Source organism: Ailuropoda melanoleuca, chromosome 8, assembly GCF_002007445.2.
Source record: "Ailuropoda melanoleuca isolate Jingjing chromosome 8, ASM200744v2, whole genome shotgun sequence".
In the NCBI taxonomy this organism is placed as follows: Eukaryota; Metazoa; Chordata; class Mammalia; order Carnivora; family Ursidae; genus Ailuropoda; species Ailuropoda melanoleuca.
Genome location: NC_048225.1, coordinates 10,219,336 through 10,236,705, shown reverse-complemented (window position 1 = coordinate 10,236,705; position 17,370 = coordinate 10,219,336). Strand labels below are relative to the sequence as shown.

Here is a 17,370-nt window from a genome sequence, read left to right as displayed (position 1 = left end):
GAATCATGCTGACACCCTGATTTCTAGCCTCCAGGACTGTGAGAGAATAAATTTATTCCTGTTGTTTTAAGCCACCAGTTTGTGGTCCTTCGTTATGGAAGCTCTAGGAAACAAATACTGGTGACTTGCCCAGTGACACACAGTGGATAAATGCCAGAGAATGCACTGGAATACACTGCGTTATGTTGTGCAGCAGTTGTGAGCTACATAGAGGATTAGCACATAGCACATAGTTTCTGGAGTCGCCCTGTCCCCTTGGGCGAGTTACTTAGGCTTGAGCAAATTAACTTCTCCATACCCCCAATTCATCTACTTGTAGGATTTGTACTTAGAACACCAATTGAATAGTTATGTGAGGATTACACGTACAAACTCTTTAAATGGTGCCTGGTGTCGAGTAAATGCCCAGTTTTGGGGTTATTGTTACAAAGTCACCCTGGGCCCTGTTTGCAGCCCATGATGGACACCAAGAGCCCTGTTTTACTCCTGCTGGTGTCCTCAGTGGGGCCACTGAGACTGGCACATGATAAGAGCTCAAAAGATGTTCGCTGAGTTGTACTGGAGTCTATGAGTAATGCTATTTTTAGTTCCAATTAGGTGGGAGTTTGGAGTTAGCACAAACTGGGGCTATCCTAGTGAGGTCAGTCCTCTGAGGGCCACCTCTCGGCAGGTCATGCCAGAGACAGTAACTGACTGCTGATGCGGGGGAGGAAGGTATGTCACCAGCTCAGCGAGACACCACTCTCTGTGGAACTGCCCCTATCTAGAGCCCATCATTTCTAATGGACTAAAGGAGCTGGTGCCTTTAAATTCCACAGAAAGGGAAGAAAAAGCACTTTAGTTTCAGTCCGTGTTCTCCATTAGACACCCTTCAGGTGTTAGCAATATTATGCCACAATTTCATTATCCATTAAAGCCAGGTAATAATAAGTACACAAAGGTATTTGGAGCCTATTGATGTTAATGAAAGAGATCAATCTAATTCAGAATGTGTGTGTGGAGAGCTCCTTGGAGATGGAATAGGCCCCAAGGTTAGCCTCTAATTGCTTCCTTGATGGTAGACCCCACCAGTACTCAATTTTGCATGACCGTCTTTATGACATAGTTGGAATTTTTGACGCCCAGACTCACGCTTCATACAGAAGCCCATCTTCCTCCTCTCCCAAGCCCCTCCCAACATTCCCAATTCAGAAAGAACAGGAAAGTTGCTGCCATCTAAGTAAGCTTCTTACACAGGAGTGAGAGTTTCTTGGATCTGGACCATGGGTCAGGCTGGATGAGCAGAAAGTCCATGATTTCAGGGATACTTGAGTGACCCTGGAAAGATTTCTAGGACTCTAAATTCTCTTTCTTCTCTCTCTCTTGCTATCTGGTGGAGCTCACAAAGATCTTCTATCAAGTTTACAAGCTGTATTCAATGGATTTCCCAACAAAACTACTCTAATCTAGAAAGAAAAACTATGTCAGAGAAAGAGGATAGATGAGGCACCTTTCTTTCTCAAATGCCCCACTGCATTTTGCTAGGAGTCCGCTGGATGGCCCCCCACCTCCTGCCTGCATGGATATTTCACTCAGTGTGAGGATATCTGAGTATTGGGCTCACTTTAGTTCCCACAGCTGTCCACCCTCTTCCTCCAAAATGAATTCTCACGTTTTATTCCTACCTCCTCCCACTTAAACCCTCATTCTTAAAACAAAAAACAAAAAGCTGCCATACAGAAATGAAATGCTCACCCTGCTGATTCTGGGAACCAGCACCTCCGATAACGTATTGGGGGTAACCTCCCCTCCTAAGGCTGCTGGATCGGGAGCCAGGCTGCACACAGGCATCCCTGTAGGCAGAAGTGCCTGTGCTCCGGGCCCCCTGTGGAATGCAGCCTGACTCCAAAGTGTGAGCAGTGATCTCTGATAAACAGTACGTGTCCTGGAGCCGGCAGCTATGATTGCCCATTCACCGGAACCAACAAGGCATTCTGAGCGTTTGATTTAGCATCAACCGCAGCAGTGTACAATAGGCCCAGAGTGACAACATGTTTAGAATAGATCATTTTTCCTCCTGCCTGCCCCGACTTGTCTCCGACCCCCTGCTGGGCAGCCTGGACAGGGCTACAGCACATGATTAGATAAAGATGGAGATGGCCCTTTGCTGTCAGGACCCTAGCAGACCCAATATTGGCATGGACCCGGGCTCTGAATTTCACATCATTGCCCAAGGGCTACTGAAGGACACCGGGACACCTCAGTTCCTAACTTAAGAGTAGGATGACTGTACGAGAACATAAGCCTAGCGACGGTACACATAGCAGGCGTGGGGAGGCACGGAGGCTGAGACAGGTTGAGGGAGACAGAGGACTGGGATAGTCACTGAATCTATTTTAAGTCTGTTCAGAGCTGTGGAGCCACTGCCGAGTCTGGCTCCCTGCCCTAGGAAACACGATCTGTGACTCTACTCAAGGTTCTCTCCCTCCTTGTTCCAGAGGGCCAGGGTGGAAGCCAGCCCTGCCAGATAACCCACTTCAGCCCCCAGGGCAAAGGGACCCAGGGAAAAACTCCAAAAGCATGAAATCCTATCGATGCCCACCTCTAGCCTGCCTCCATGTACACGCTGTAAATGGAGATGAAGCACGGGAGTGAACAGAGCAGAGGAGTGGGATCATTGCTCCTGAGATGCAGGGAAGCTTCTCCTTTCCTTAAATGATCTTTTACGTCTCTGTTCATCATATTTAAAATGGAGCTACTACATAGAAAACCTTTTGCCACTATTGAGACCAATTAATATTCAGGGTAAAGGGTGACATGTAACCACAAATAATGGCTGCTTTATGGAAAGTGTGCGTGTGTGCGCGCGCACTCCTGTTTATCTGCCCTGTCTCTTGCCTTTGTTTGTCTCCTACGTGCAGCGTAGGTAATGGTGTGTGCAGCGTTCTCCGGAGTGCTTGGTAGGTGACTATGTTCCACCTTGCACGTGCTACTCCCTCACATTTCCCTTTAATGCTCTCCATTATTCGGGCTGCATTAATAATGTTTGTGGGCTGATATCTTTAAAATTAATGAGGTGTTTACTCTTAGCCAAGAAACTCGTTGAAATTAAAAAAGCTTTCTTTTCTTCCCCTCCTTTTCTCTTGCTTAAAAAAAGGTGGACAAACAAGCCACAATGCTAGCTTTGCTAAAAACCGAGCAGAACAGGGAAACACCCAAACCCTACCACTAGGAAGGTATGACTTGTGATTGGTTAGTAAGACATGAGTCAGGTTCAAACCACAGCTATTTCTAGGAGCCCCTGATTTAACCAGAGCTTTGCTAGAAAGCTATGTAGAACACCTATTAACAATGGAGGGGTGTCTGTGGCCTCAATAATAGCTTACTTCAGTACCACCCTCTCTTAGCATATAATTATGCAGCATAACCATAGTACCTAGTCTAGTCTGAATTTTCCTTCTTATTGAAAAGGGTTGTTTCCAGGAGAATTCATCTTGTGTATAATCCTGACCTGTCTGTAGTCTCTATTTTTCAAACAGAAACATTATCTGGCATGAAGTACTCCTCCCCACCCAACTACCACCACCAGCAGCTGACTTGGTGCAGAAAAGCAGAAATGAATACGAATCATGGGTCTACCAGTTGCATGAACTTGCTGAAAACCATTTATCAGGACAATTTGCCAGAAGGGCCAGGAAAGGGAGAATGGCTGCCTCTGGAGTGTAAACCAGCAGGCTTCACTGTCCTGCACCCTCCTCCCAAGCTCCTGTGGAACAAATTTCCCCCTGCCAGTGCAGCCAAGAGCATCCCTGTGGTGCATCGGAGAAGTCTGGGTTCTCACTGAGTCGTTTTAGACCAATTGTTCTCTTTGATCCAGAAACCAACAGCGGGCTCCGAGGATCCTGCCGGTGATTCATTAGCTACTTGCTCAAGATAGTCAAGTTAATAATGATAATTTTATACATTTGTATCTGGAATTAATAATTGACTCAGTTAAAAACAGGACAATAATGTTGAAGAGACACTCTTCTCTCAATTTGTTGTTATGTATGGGGGTTTTCTTTCGGTCCCCCTGCGTAGCAATTAGGAATGAGGATTAGTATCACCTCACCAGAAGGCGCGAGGATGTCTGCTATGATGGATGGTTCAGGTGCCTGAAAACCGTTCTTTTTATACCCACATATGGGATATCGACAGCAGGAGTCCAGGATCTGTGACTGAATCTCTGGCCTGTGAAATGCCATCATGCAAGGGGATGCCCAGAGCCACTGGAGTCGCATGTTCTCGGATGATAACGAGTGAGAATATGCCACAGACCAGAGACTCCTCAGCCCAACACAGAAGGCCTAAGACTGCAGAGAAGTGGGCAGCAGGGACAGGGAGGAGAAGGACCTACATTAAACCGAATCTGGGCAAAGTCTCCAGCGCTGCTCTGCAGGATGTTGTACGTTGGGGACACAGAAAGAAGCTCCCACTCACTGTCGTTCAAAAATTCCTTCTTGTCATGCTTCGTGTTTTCTTTGCTCCTCAGGAAGGCCAGGTCAACATCTTGCACTGAAAACAACAGAAACAAGTGACTTCCCCAGAGAGGCCTTGATAACAACCCACTTTTCCAGCTCCCAATTCAAATTCTTCCCTTTACTCCTGCCCCTACATGTACAATCTCACTGAGATAGGGTTCAATATGACCATTTTGAATTAGGGATAGAGATGTAGAATAAAATATTTCTAGCAGCAAAACAAAACCAAAACCCAGCTGTGAATTTACAGTTTGGATTCCGTTATCCATAGAATGCTGGCCTTGGTCCCATGGCTTCTATAACCCTCTCAGTGGCAGCAGCGGTCGAATACTGTATTTCCAAACCAGCAGCAGCAATGAGCTGGGCACAACACTGTACTTAGTCTGAATTACAACAGAAGCCAAATAACTATAAGAAGAGATTTAGATTTGTAAAGAGTTAATTACGTGCAAGAATAAAGTACACCTCACGGATGGCACAACAGAATCTCACCTATGTGTGCCAAGCCAGCAGTGTGTCTCCTGCTAGCAGACTGTGCCTCTTGCCATTTACCTGTATGCAGCACGCTACTGAAGGTCAGGCTGCAGTTGTGGGTGTCAAATGGAAATGCGTAGGTCTCTAAAGCACATGCAGAGACCACCTGGATAGGCTTAGAGTTCTTAATGGTCCCAGATGAGTTCACATAGACATACGGAAGGTCGGGTGATCCCTCAATGTCCACACTACGTGAAACACAAGAGACCTCACTGTTACAGAGAGGGCCTTCATCATTTCAATCCACAAACAGAACTGATTATGAGATGGTAGTGACCATGACACCCAGGACTCGCCTAGAAGTGCAAATACAGAATCACATTTCTCACAGCAAAATTCACCCTGGCAAAGATGGACTCAGTAATCACAGTCTTAAAAGTTAATTCAATTGCTACTCTTGAAACACAGACATAATCCACGAGTAACCTCAAGCATTTGTAATCAAATCTGTATCTTAAATGATGTCGAATCATGGTACTTATAACTTGAATATTCCCAACACTGTGATCCTCCCTCAAGTTGAGAAACAAAAAATAGCAGCAATGACTAAAAGTAAGAGCAACTGGCCTGAATAGTCCAAGCAGTTTTAAATCCCATGGAAATATACCCCAGCACACTTACAACTCATTAATGATGATGTCAGGGGCCCAGATGTCACTTAGAGGTAGAGAGATCTCCCTAATCTCATCAAACATGCTGGGGTTCCAGGATAAAAATTCATCATCCCAAACCTGTTAGGAGTAGCCAGAAAAGAGATTTATCAAAAGGGGGCAATGTCAATCTCACCAAAGAACTGAAGAGGGATTTGGATGAATAAACCAACTGATCTGCTTGTTGGCACTGTTAAGCGACAGAACTTTCCTTCCAGTTTCTAAAGATGGTCCCCCAACCAGAAACCACGGCCGTATATCTTACACAGATTCTAATAAGTTAGGTCTGCTGCAGATCTAAGAAACTAAATTGCAAATGCAAAGAAAATGTCTATTCCTTAGAATAATTATATTTTGCAACAGGTTAAGATCAAGAGTCTAGCATGCACAGAAGGAAACATCATTTACCTCATGGTACCATATACTTGTCTTTAATTTTTGGTTCTGTGCGTCCTGCAAAACAAAAAGAAAATCTGTACCAAATCTTAGAATGTCAATAAATCAAAGTCCAATTCAACACTCTGATAATTCAGAGAAAAAATAAAATCTAACTAAAAAATGCTGATTTTAAAAGCATTGCCTTGACTCTTCAAGTCTGAGTATTCTTGGTTCCTATTTATTACACACGCCTGTCACTATGAAGTTTACTATAGTATCTATGACAAATTGGCACTAAGACTACACCTGACATCTTTCAAACTATTTTTTAAAAAGATTTTATTTATTTATTTGATAGAGAGAGACAGTGAGAGAGGGAACACAAGCAGGGGGAATGGGGGAGGGAGAAGCAGGCTCCCTACTGAGCGGGAAACCTGATGCGGGGCTTGATCCCAGGACCCCGGGATCATGGCCTGAGCCGAAGGCAGACGCTTAATGACTGAGCCACCCAGGTGCCCCTACACCTGACATCTTGAATGATTTGCTAATCCCTTTCCTACCCTAATTAGTTACTCTGCCATTAATCAAACTAAAAAATGACATGTAGCCTTAGCCAATTCTGGGCTTAAAAGATGAGACCAAGCTTTTATTTGTAATCAAGATATTATTCATAATATTTCAATGAGCGTTATCTCAACTGCTCTTGGCAGCCATTCCTGTTAAGTTACCTTATGTTTGGATTTCTCTGGTTATCAAACAGACTGAATGAGCTTAATGTAAATTAAGCATATTTTTGATGATATAAATAGATGTGATTTCCCCATGCCTGCAATGAGTAATTTTTTGAAAAGACCCCTAAGCATAACAAACAAAAAAAGAACCCCTCCTTACTAATTTTTTCATATCTACTCTGGTAAAGAGCATTCTAAAACTACTATGTTCTTAGGAATTAAAATATCTCACACTGCGTACAAACATTAATTCATTAACCAAAATGGACCATAAACCTAAATGTAAGAGCTAAAACTGTAGAACTCTTAGAAGAAAACATAGGAGGGGTGCCTGGGTGGCTCAGTCAGTTGGGCAGCTGACTCTCGGTTTCGGCTTAGGTCATGATCTTGGGGTCCTGGGACAGAAACCCGTGTCAGGCTCTCAGTGGGGATTGAGTTTCTCCCCCTCTCCCTCTGCCCCTCCCCCCACTCGAGTGTACACACACACTCTCTGTTTCAAATAAATAAATAAATCTTTTTTCTTTAAAGAAAGAAAACAAAGGAGTAGATCTTCATGACTTTGAATTAGGCAGTTGTCTCTTAGATATGACACCATAATCACCTGCATCCAAAGAAAAAGTAAATGGGACTTCATCAAAAGGGAGTTAATATCCAGAATATATAAAGAATTTCTACAAATTAAAACAAAACAATGACCTTATTTCAAAATGGATATTTCTCCAAAGCGGATATACAAATGGATAATACACACATGAAAAGATGCTCAACATCACTGCTGTGGACCAAATTATGTCCTTTCAAAATTCAGATATGACTAAATTTGAACACAGGACTGAAGGGGTAACTAAGGTTAAATGAGGGCACCATCCACTAGGATCGGTGGCCTTAGAAGAAAAGAGAGGGGCCCTGGGAGGCTCAGTCGTTAAGCAACTGCCTTCAGCTCAGGTCATGATCTCAGAGTCCTGGGATCGAGCCCTGCCTTGGGCTCCCCGCTCATCAGGAAGCCTGCTTCTCCCTTTCCCTCTGCTCCTACCCCTGCTTGTGTTTCCTCTCTCGCTATGTCTCTCTCTGTCAGATAAATAAATAAACTCAAAGAAGAAGGAGGAGGAGGAGAAGAAGAGAGAATGATCTCTCTCCTCCATGTGGGCATACAGGAAGAAGGCAGCCATTTCCATGTCAGGAAGAGGGCTTTCACCAGGAATCTAATTGGCTAACACTTTGATCTTGGACTTCCCAGCCTCTGGAACTGTGAGAAATAGAGGCTGTGGTATTTGTTATGGCAGCCCAAGCTGGCTAATACAATCACTAATCATTAGAGAAATGCAAATCAAAATCACAGTGAAATTCTGCTTCACTCTCATTAAGATGGCTACTAAAACAAAACAAAACAAAATCAAACAAAAACAGAAAATAAGTGTTGGTGAAGATGTAAAGAAATTGAAATCCTTGTGCACTATTGGTGGGAATATAAAATGGTACAGCTGCTATGGAAAACAGTGGCAGTTCCTAAAAAATTAAAAATAGAATTACCATATGGTCTAGCAATTCCATTCTTTGGTATAAATCCAAAAGAACTGAAAGCAGAGACTCAGTTATTTGTACACCCATGTTCACAGCACCATTATTCACAATAGCCAAGGAATGGAAGCAACCCAAGTGTCTATCAAAGATGAATACATAAGCAAAATGTGGTCTCTACATACAACATAATATTATTCGGCCTTAAAAGGGAAAGAAATTCTGACACATGCTACAACATGAATGAACCTTGAGGTGACACCACTTCCTTCCAAGTTTTACCAGCTGAGAGATTCTGAAATAGATAATGTTTTCAAAATCAGCATTATTTAGCTAGATTTGATTTGCTTCCTCTGAACTGTCATGAGTGGAGCTGAGCTTTGATTTACTGACACTGTAAGATGTGGTGTCTGTCTCCCCAACTAAAGCACAAAGGGCTCGGTTCTAGGCTTAGCTGCCATCAGTGAGGGCTCCCCACAAATGGGGGGGCAGGTTCAAAATGCAGTTTGTATTACTGGAAAATACAGCTTTTAACTATTCTATCACAACAAATATACTTTTACATCTATGAAATGTCCTGATCAGTTTTGGTTTTTTTTCATCTCTGTCACGCCAAGTCGTGAATACATCACTGACTCAGTCATGTGGCTGGGGCGGCTATTATTTTACCCAGTTGTTTCTTATTAACTGCCATGTTGATGCCTTAGCTCATTTCTCTCTTCCCACCCATTGCTTTGTCATGTTACATGTAACAAGTGTTAAGAATTTTTTTCCTAATATATTAGGGGGTGTCTGGGAGCATTTGTCATTCAGCCCTAAAGAACACAATGTCAAAAAGGAGTTTGAGGCTAAAACTGAAATCCTTTTTTTTTTTTTTTGTCAAAGGAAACAAGTTTCTCAATGCCAGCTGGTGAACATAATTGGTTCTCTGGTGGCATTATTCACAGCTTTTCCCTCTGTGTATCTCTCTCTCTCTCTCTCTTTTTTCTTTAGATACCTTCCATCTTGCTTGTTAAAAGCAAAGGATATTTCACAGAATTGGAATTCATTAGTCTTCCTAACAGAGGGAGTCTATTTAGATCTAAATTGGTGGTTAGCAAATATACAGATAATTCCCACACATTCTTATTTATCTTTCCCAGTTCCGAAGACTATAGAAACAGATGCCTCAACGTCTGGCTGGGAGGCTCTAGTCAATGGACTGGAATACAAAGGTATCTGGGATTCGGAATTGACAAAACTCAATAGAAACAAATTGAAACTCTTCACTGTTGAGTAGACTATCTCTATAATCAGATTTCCCCAAGGTACTCATAATACCCAGAAATTCTAAGACAAGACTGTAGTCTTTCATATAAACAAAACAGGAGGCAAACCATTATAATGGAAGCAAGGTGCTGTGGTGGAAGCTGGGCCGAAAGCTCCTCACTCCAGACAAAAGTTGCCAACAGCTCAGCAGCTGGCAGATGCACCCAACAAGTTATCTATTCATGCGGGGGGGTGTCCTTGTCCGATTCTGTGCCCGATTTCATCAAGTCCTTCAAAGCTGGCCCTGCCTCCACAATGAACTTTAGGCTTAGCCCTGCTGAATGTACTAGAGACGTTTGCAAAGCATATCAGACTATCTTAATCAACTAATTGCTTGACAGACATCTAGGCAGTATCTTTGAGGATACGCTGCGCTGCATATTGTGGGAAATATGAACATGAGTAAGCAAGCCCTTCCCTCAAGCAGCTTATTAATAAATTAGGGTATGTGACATTTTAACAAACAACTCTGTGTGTTAAGAAATATATAGACGTCAGTGGATTTAAAGGAAGGAGACATTGCTGTCAGCTTGCAGATTTGAGGGAAATCTCTTTCGGGAGCTGAGAGTTGAAGGACTGTAATACTTGCAGACAGAGAATGAAGACAGACATTCAGTGGAGGAAACAGCATACAGGCAGGAGACAAAGAGGGGTTGGTTTCATTGTAGTATTGAGGGGATAAGGCTAAGGAAGTAGACAGGGATAAAACTAGAGGGATGGAATTGGAGGTTTTTCCAGATTTCTGAAGGAAAGTCTCCCAAATCCAATATGACGGTATTACTGTCTAACGTATTCTAGTAAAAAATTAGTATATTCCACGCCAGTGAAAAAAACATGTCTTTGAAAAAACAATGGTGTTCTCCTTAACTACCATTAGGAATCTGATTTTATTTTCTTTTATCAGGATAGAAAGAAACAGATAAAAAATTTCCATTTGATATAGTTGCTCAAAGGGAAAAATATTAACATAGAAACTTTACTCCTTTTCTATATTTATCTCCAAATAATCCTCTAAAGGAAAGCCTGAGCAATTCTACTTTATCTTAATCAATATGAAGTACAATGAGGGAGGATGAAGATAGGCCTGAAGGCAGTGTGATTCCCTTACTCAAAGGTGATTATACGGGTGTCCTGAGGTTTTGCATGATGTGGCTCATATCATGTGTCTTTATCCAAATCATGCTATTCCCATTGTACAATGTCTGATAAACAATGCAGTCATGATAACCCACTGACAACTAGCAAGGACTAATATTCCCTAAGTATGTGAAGATATTGCCCCAGGAAATTAACTCTCAAAATTTTTAGTTCAATATCCAATTACAGAGGAAATTTAAGGGAGTTTTCTGTTGAAGCTTTATGTAAGACCAGGCCTTTGGAGTAGGGGTGGATATTTCCTGGCATTTAATTAAATATTTTCTAGGATCTTAGATCTAGTACTTCCGCGAAAACTGAGATTTTTTTGTGTATCATTTAAATGTTCCTGTTTAGAAAAGAAAATGATTAGGGATTTATCTGAGCTGGAGGAAAGTGATGTTAAAATAATTTGTGGGGCGCCTGGGTGGCTCAGTTGGTTTAGCCACTGGCTCTTGATTTCGCCTCAGGTCATGATCTGGGGGTGGAGCCCTATGTCAGGCTCCGTGCTCAGCAGGCAGTCTACTTGAGGATTCTCTCTCATCTTCTCTTCCGGCCCCTCCCCCTGTTTGCAAACACAAGCTCGGCGCTCTCTCTCTCTCAAATGAATAAATAAGTCTTTAAAATAACTTGCATCAGACAAAAAATAATAATAATTTAAACCCTGTTATATCAATTATACTTTTAGTTTCAAATTATTTTTTAATCAGTTACAATGCCTAATTCTCAGTCAAAAAACCAGAGTCTATGATTCACTGCACAGCATTAGGATATTACATAGAAAAATATCTCCATTTAAATAAAGAGAAATTATTAAGTTATTTTAACAAAATAAATTAAAATAATAATATATCATGGGGTACATTATGTATGTAAATGTAAAATTGAAGACAACAGTCGTACAAAGGACAGTGGAGCAGGGAAATGGAATTTTACTGTTGTAAGATTTGTACAGTTTATGTGAAGGATAATAACATTAATTCTAAGTACACTGTATTAAGTGAATGATGGATATGGAAATCCCTAAAACAACATCTAAAAAATGATACAGAAAGAACCTAAAAAGCCAACAGAAGAACTGAAGTAAAATATCTTAAAAAAAGGTTTAATTTATTTAAAGTAAGGCAGGATAAAAGGAAAAGAAGGAGAACGACAACAACAACAACAAAGATGGGATAACTGGAAAACAAATAGCAAGATGGTTTTAGTAAATGGACGAGATGCTTCAATTAAAATGCATAAATCAATAGGTTAAAAGAAGCAATGCCCCGGAATACTACTCAGCAATAAAAACATGGGTGATATGCACAACGTGGGTAAACCTGAAAGGAATTATACTGAATGAAAAAACCTTCTCAAAGGTTACATACTGTATGCTTGCATGTATAGAACATTCTCAAAATAACACAATTACAAAGATGGAGGAGAGATTTATTGGTTGCCAGTAGTTAGGGATAGGTGGAAGGAACATGGGTTTGGCTATAAAAGGGCAGAACCAGGCAGCCCTGTGGTGATGACTTTGTAGCTTGATGTGTGGTAGCAATGGTAACAAAGCTACAGATGTGATAAAGTTACATACACACACACACACACACACACACACACACACACACAAATATATGTAAAACTGGAGAAATCTGAATAAGTTCTGTGGATTTAACCAATGTCAATGTTCTAGTACTGGAACTATACTATATTTGCCTAAGATTAACATCTCAGACACTGGGTAAAGGGTGCACAGAACTTCCCTGTCAATTTATTTGCAAATTCCTGTAAATTTATAATTATTTCAAAATAAAAGTTAAAAAAAAGCAAGACCCAACTACATGCTGCCTCCAGGAAATGACCTTGAATACAATGTCGCACAGAAAGACTGAAAATAAAAGGATGGCAAAACATACACCATGCAAGAAGCAAGAGAAGAACTTTAAGAAAAGGATATTACCAGACACGAAGAGGGGTATTTCATAATGATAAAAGGATCTGTTTCAAGAAGACATGTAATTCTAAATGTATACTCACCTAATAACAGAGCAGAGAAATAGACAAAGCACAGTTATAGTTGGGGATTTTAACACTCCTCACTATGAAATTAATAGAACAACAAAAATTTTAAAAGTTAGAGAAGATTTTAATTATACTATCAAACACATTTGTCAAATTTATATTTATGGAATAGTACACCCTTCTATTTAACATTGTACTGGAGGTTCAAGCCAGTGCAACAGATAATAAAAGGAAATACAGGTATAAAGAATAGAGATAAAGAAGCAAACTGTCTTTATTCACAGACAACATGATCTTCTGCATAGAACATCTGAAAGAATCTACAAAAAGTCCTATAAAACTAATAAGAGATGGTAAGGTCACAGGATCCAAGGTCAGTACATACAAATCAACTGTATTTTTGTATGCTAGCCGCAAACAGATTCATTTAAAATACCATTTATAATAGTACCAAAAATGTGAAATACTTAGGGATACATTTAACCAAATATGTGTAAAACACTGACAACTACAAAATATTACTCGGAGAAATTAAAGAACTAAATAAATGGATAGATAAAATGTGCTCATGGATTGCAAGACTATTATTGAAATGTTGATTCTCCTCAAATTGATCTATAGATTCAATGTAATCGCGATAAAAATTCCAGCACTTTTTTAAAATAGAAATTGATTCTAAAGTTTATATGGAAATGCAAAGGACCTAGAAGGGTCAAAATGATTTTGAAACAGAAGAATAAGGTTGGAAGACATACTCTAATTTCAAGACTTCTGTAATGTTGCAATAATTGAGACAGTGTGCTGGTGTCAGGAGAAACATTGATTAATTGGATAGAATAGAGCCCAGAAATAGATCCAAAATATATAAAGAACTCCTGCAACTCAATAAGATAATAAACAACACTGTTTTTAAAATGGGTAAAAGATTTGAGCACTTTACCAAAAAAGACATCAATTGGCAAATTACCACACAAAAAGATAGCCAAAGTCATCAGTCTTTGGTGAAACGAAAGTTAAAAACTACAGTGCGCTATCACCACAAATCTACCAGAATGGTTAAAATTTAGAAAGACTGACAATATCAAGTGCTGACAATCATGTGGAGGAACTGAAACTCTCATGCATTGCAGTGGAATGCAAAATGACACAACCACTATAGGAAACAGTTTGGCAGTATCTTATAAAGTTAAACACAGGCTTACAACTCAGCAATCCCACATCTAAGTATTTATCCAAGAGAAGTGAAAACATATGCAATTGTGTATAGTGGCTTTACTCATGATTTCACCACACTGGAAATAACCCACATGTCCAACACCTGGTAAACAGATAAACCAATTGCAGTACACACACCTGCACAATGGAATGCTACTGACTCTAGAGCAAAACATGCGTGATATCTGAAGCATTTTACTACACGCAAGAAGCCAAAACAGGATAAAATACCATAGGATTCTATTTATATGCCTTTCTCGAAAACCATATAAAACTATAGTGAGAAAGATAAGATCACTGGTGGCCAAGTATTGGGGATAGGGGGAAGCTTTAAAAAGATGTTTCATTTGATGTAATTTATGTCTCAATTTTAAATGCTTCAAAATTTTGTAGAATACAGTTAAAGCAGTGCTTAGAGGGAAATTTACAGTATAAATGCTGAAATTAGAAAGAAAAAGGTTTAAAATCAGTGATCTTAGCTTTTACTTTAAGAAAGTAGGTAAAGAAAAACAAATTAAAAGAAATAAATAAAGATAAAAGCAGATACCAGTGAAATAAACAACAGATAAAATTCAAAATGAGTATTTGGTTCTTTGAAAAAAATAAGTAAAATTGATAAAACTTTCACAGTATTGGTCAAGGGAAAATAAGAGAAAACACAATTTACCCACATGAGGATGAAAAAGGCAATATTATAAACAAACAAATTTGACAACTTAGATGAATAGATAAATTTCTTGAAAAACACAAATTATTAAAAGCAACACAAGAAGAAATAGAAAATTTGAACATCCTTATACATGTTAATGAAATTGAATTCACATTTGAGTATCTTCTCACCCAGAAAACTCCAATCCTTGATGGCTTTACTGGTGAATTCTATCAAATATTAAGAAAGAAAAATATCCATATTACACAACTCCTTCAGGAAACTGAAGAGGGAAGACATTTTAACAGTTTTTTAAGGCCAACATAATCCTGATACCAAAATGAGACATGTACATTACAAGAAATAAAAGCTATTGCCCAATACTCTTCATTAACATGGATGCAATCTATATTAAGTAGGTATTTAAATAAAGAAATATATAAAAAGGATTGTATATTAAGATTAAATGGGGTTTATCCTAGGAATGCAAGAACGTTTTAAAATTTGAAAATCAATCAAAATAATTTACCCTATTAACTACATAAAAAAGAAAAATTATCTGATCATCCAAATAGATGGAGAAAAAACATTAGATGTAATTCAATATACATTCATGATTTAAAAAAACAAAACTCTTAATGTACAAGAAATAGGAAGGAACTTCCTCAACCTGATAAAGAACATTGATAAAAAAGCTACAGCTAACATCATACCTAAGGGTGAAAAATTTTCCCCTAAGAATGGAAATAAACAAGTATGTCTGCTCTCACTATTTCTGTTAAATTGTAGAAGGAGTCTTAGGCAATACAACATGACAATGAAAAAATAAAGAGTATAAATAGATTAGAAAGGAAGAAGTAAAACTATCTGCAGGTGACATGATTATATATATAGACAATATTCATCTACAAAAAAACTGCTAAAATTAAGAAGTGAATTTAGCAAGACCACAGTACACAAAGTAAACATGCAAAATTAATATTTCTCTATAATAATAAGTAGAAAATAAAAAATTTCAAGTAATATTTATAGCAGCATCAAAAATACTTTGGGATACATTTAATAGAAATGTGCATAAAGCTTCTATATTGAAAATTATAAAACACTGCTGAAGACCTAAATAAGTGGAGAGACATAACGTATTCAAGAACTGGAATATTCAATATTATTAAGATGTCAATTCTCCCCTAAATTACTCTGCAGATCCCATACCATTCTAAACAAACTCCCAGCAGTTTTTTTAAAAAATAGAAACTGACAAGCCGATTATAAAATTTATGTAGAAATGCAAAGGACTTACACTGGCTGATTTCAAGAGAAATAGCCCAACAATTATCAGTCGACTTAATTTTCAACCAAGGCACCAAGCAATTCAAGGATGAAAGGAAAGACTTTTCAACTCCTGTCTGAATGCAAAAAACCAAACCAAACCAAAACAAAACACAAAAACAACAAAAACTTTGACCCATACCTCACAACATCATAAAGATTAATTCCTAGTAGATCTTAGGACTAAATCTAGGAAGCTATATACTATAAATCTTCTGACAGAAAATACAGGAAAATACTTCTGTGAACTTGGGAGTATCAAAGGTGTCTTAGTATCCAGAAAACACTAACCACAACTAAAGAATTGATATACAATGGGGGCGCNAAAAAAATTGATATACAATGGACTTCATTAAATTTTAAAATCTCTGTTCATCATAAGATCCATTAAGAGAATTAGTAGACAAGCCAGAGATTGGTAATAAATATTTGCAATGTATAAATATGACAATATATAAACAATGCCTATAAGTCTATAATAAAAAGACCAACAACCCAATAAAAAAAAAAAGAAAAGACTTAAAAAGGTACTTCACAAAGAAAGATATGTAGGTAGCCAATAAGCACATGAAAAAGAATTCCTGGGCACTAGCCATCAGAGAAATTTAAAGTAAAACCTCAATGAAATACCATTACACCCTCAACAGAATGGCTGAAATTAAGGCTGATAACACCAAATATTGATGAGAATGTGGGGTGATGGGAACTCTCACAGCTGACTCGTGGAAGTGTAAAATATACAACCACTTTGAAAATCAGTCTGGCAGTTTCTCCATAAGGATACACCTGTCTGAGCCAGTTAGTCCACTTCTAGATTTTACCCAAGAGAAATAAAAACATTTACACAAAAAGATTTGTATAGGAATGTTCATAGCAGCTTTATTAATAATATTCCAACACTGGAAACAACCCAAACGCCTATCAACATAAGAACGGATAAACAGGGACACCTGAGTGGCTCAGTCGGTTAAGTGTCCAACTCCTAATTTTGGCTTGGGTCATGAGTTCAGGGTTGCGAGACTCAGCCCCGTGTTGGGCTCTGCGCTGAGCATAGAGCCTGCTTAAGATTCTCTATCTCGAAGAAGGGGTTAAGATGGCGGAGGAGTAGGGGACCCCTTTTTCAGCCGGTCCCCTGAGTTGAGCTGGATAGGTACCAGACCAGCAGGAATATCCATGGAATCAGCCTGAGACGCAGGAAGATACATCTGGATCTCTACAAATGAACATCTCCAGCGCTGAGTATCGAGGTACGAAGCGGGGAGCCGTGAAACCGCGCACAGATATCGGAAGCTAAACAGAAGGGGGAGGGAGCCGCCGTGTCAGGGCGCCGGGAAGCGGTAGCCACCTGCAAGGGGGAGCGGACAGACCGCGGACCCGCACGCTTGAGACAGCAGGCTGAGAAGGGAGCTCCGGGAGCG

The 17,370-nt window shown here is 39.5% G+C and overlaps 1 protein-coding gene across 1 annotated transcript in view; it reads right to left on the bottom strand.

The window, feature by feature from the left end:
- Window positions 1-17,370, bottom strand: part of HTR3B (5-hydroxytryptamine receptor 3B) — a 34,822-nt gene that overhangs the window by 6,423 nt on the left and 11,029 nt on the right. Inside the window, exons 3-6 of the mRNA XM_019809146.2 lie at window positions 6,092-6,136; window positions 5,655-5,764; window positions 5,052-5,221; window positions 4,376-4,533 (exon numbers count right to left, since the gene is read on the bottom strand). Coding sequence (XP_019664705.1) covers window positions 4,376-4,533; window positions 5,052-5,221; window positions 5,655-5,764; window positions 6,092-6,136 — 483 coding nt within the window. The remainder of the gene's footprint in view (window positions 1-4,375; window positions 4,534-5,051; window positions 5,222-5,654; window positions 5,765-6,091; window positions 6,137-17,370) is intronic.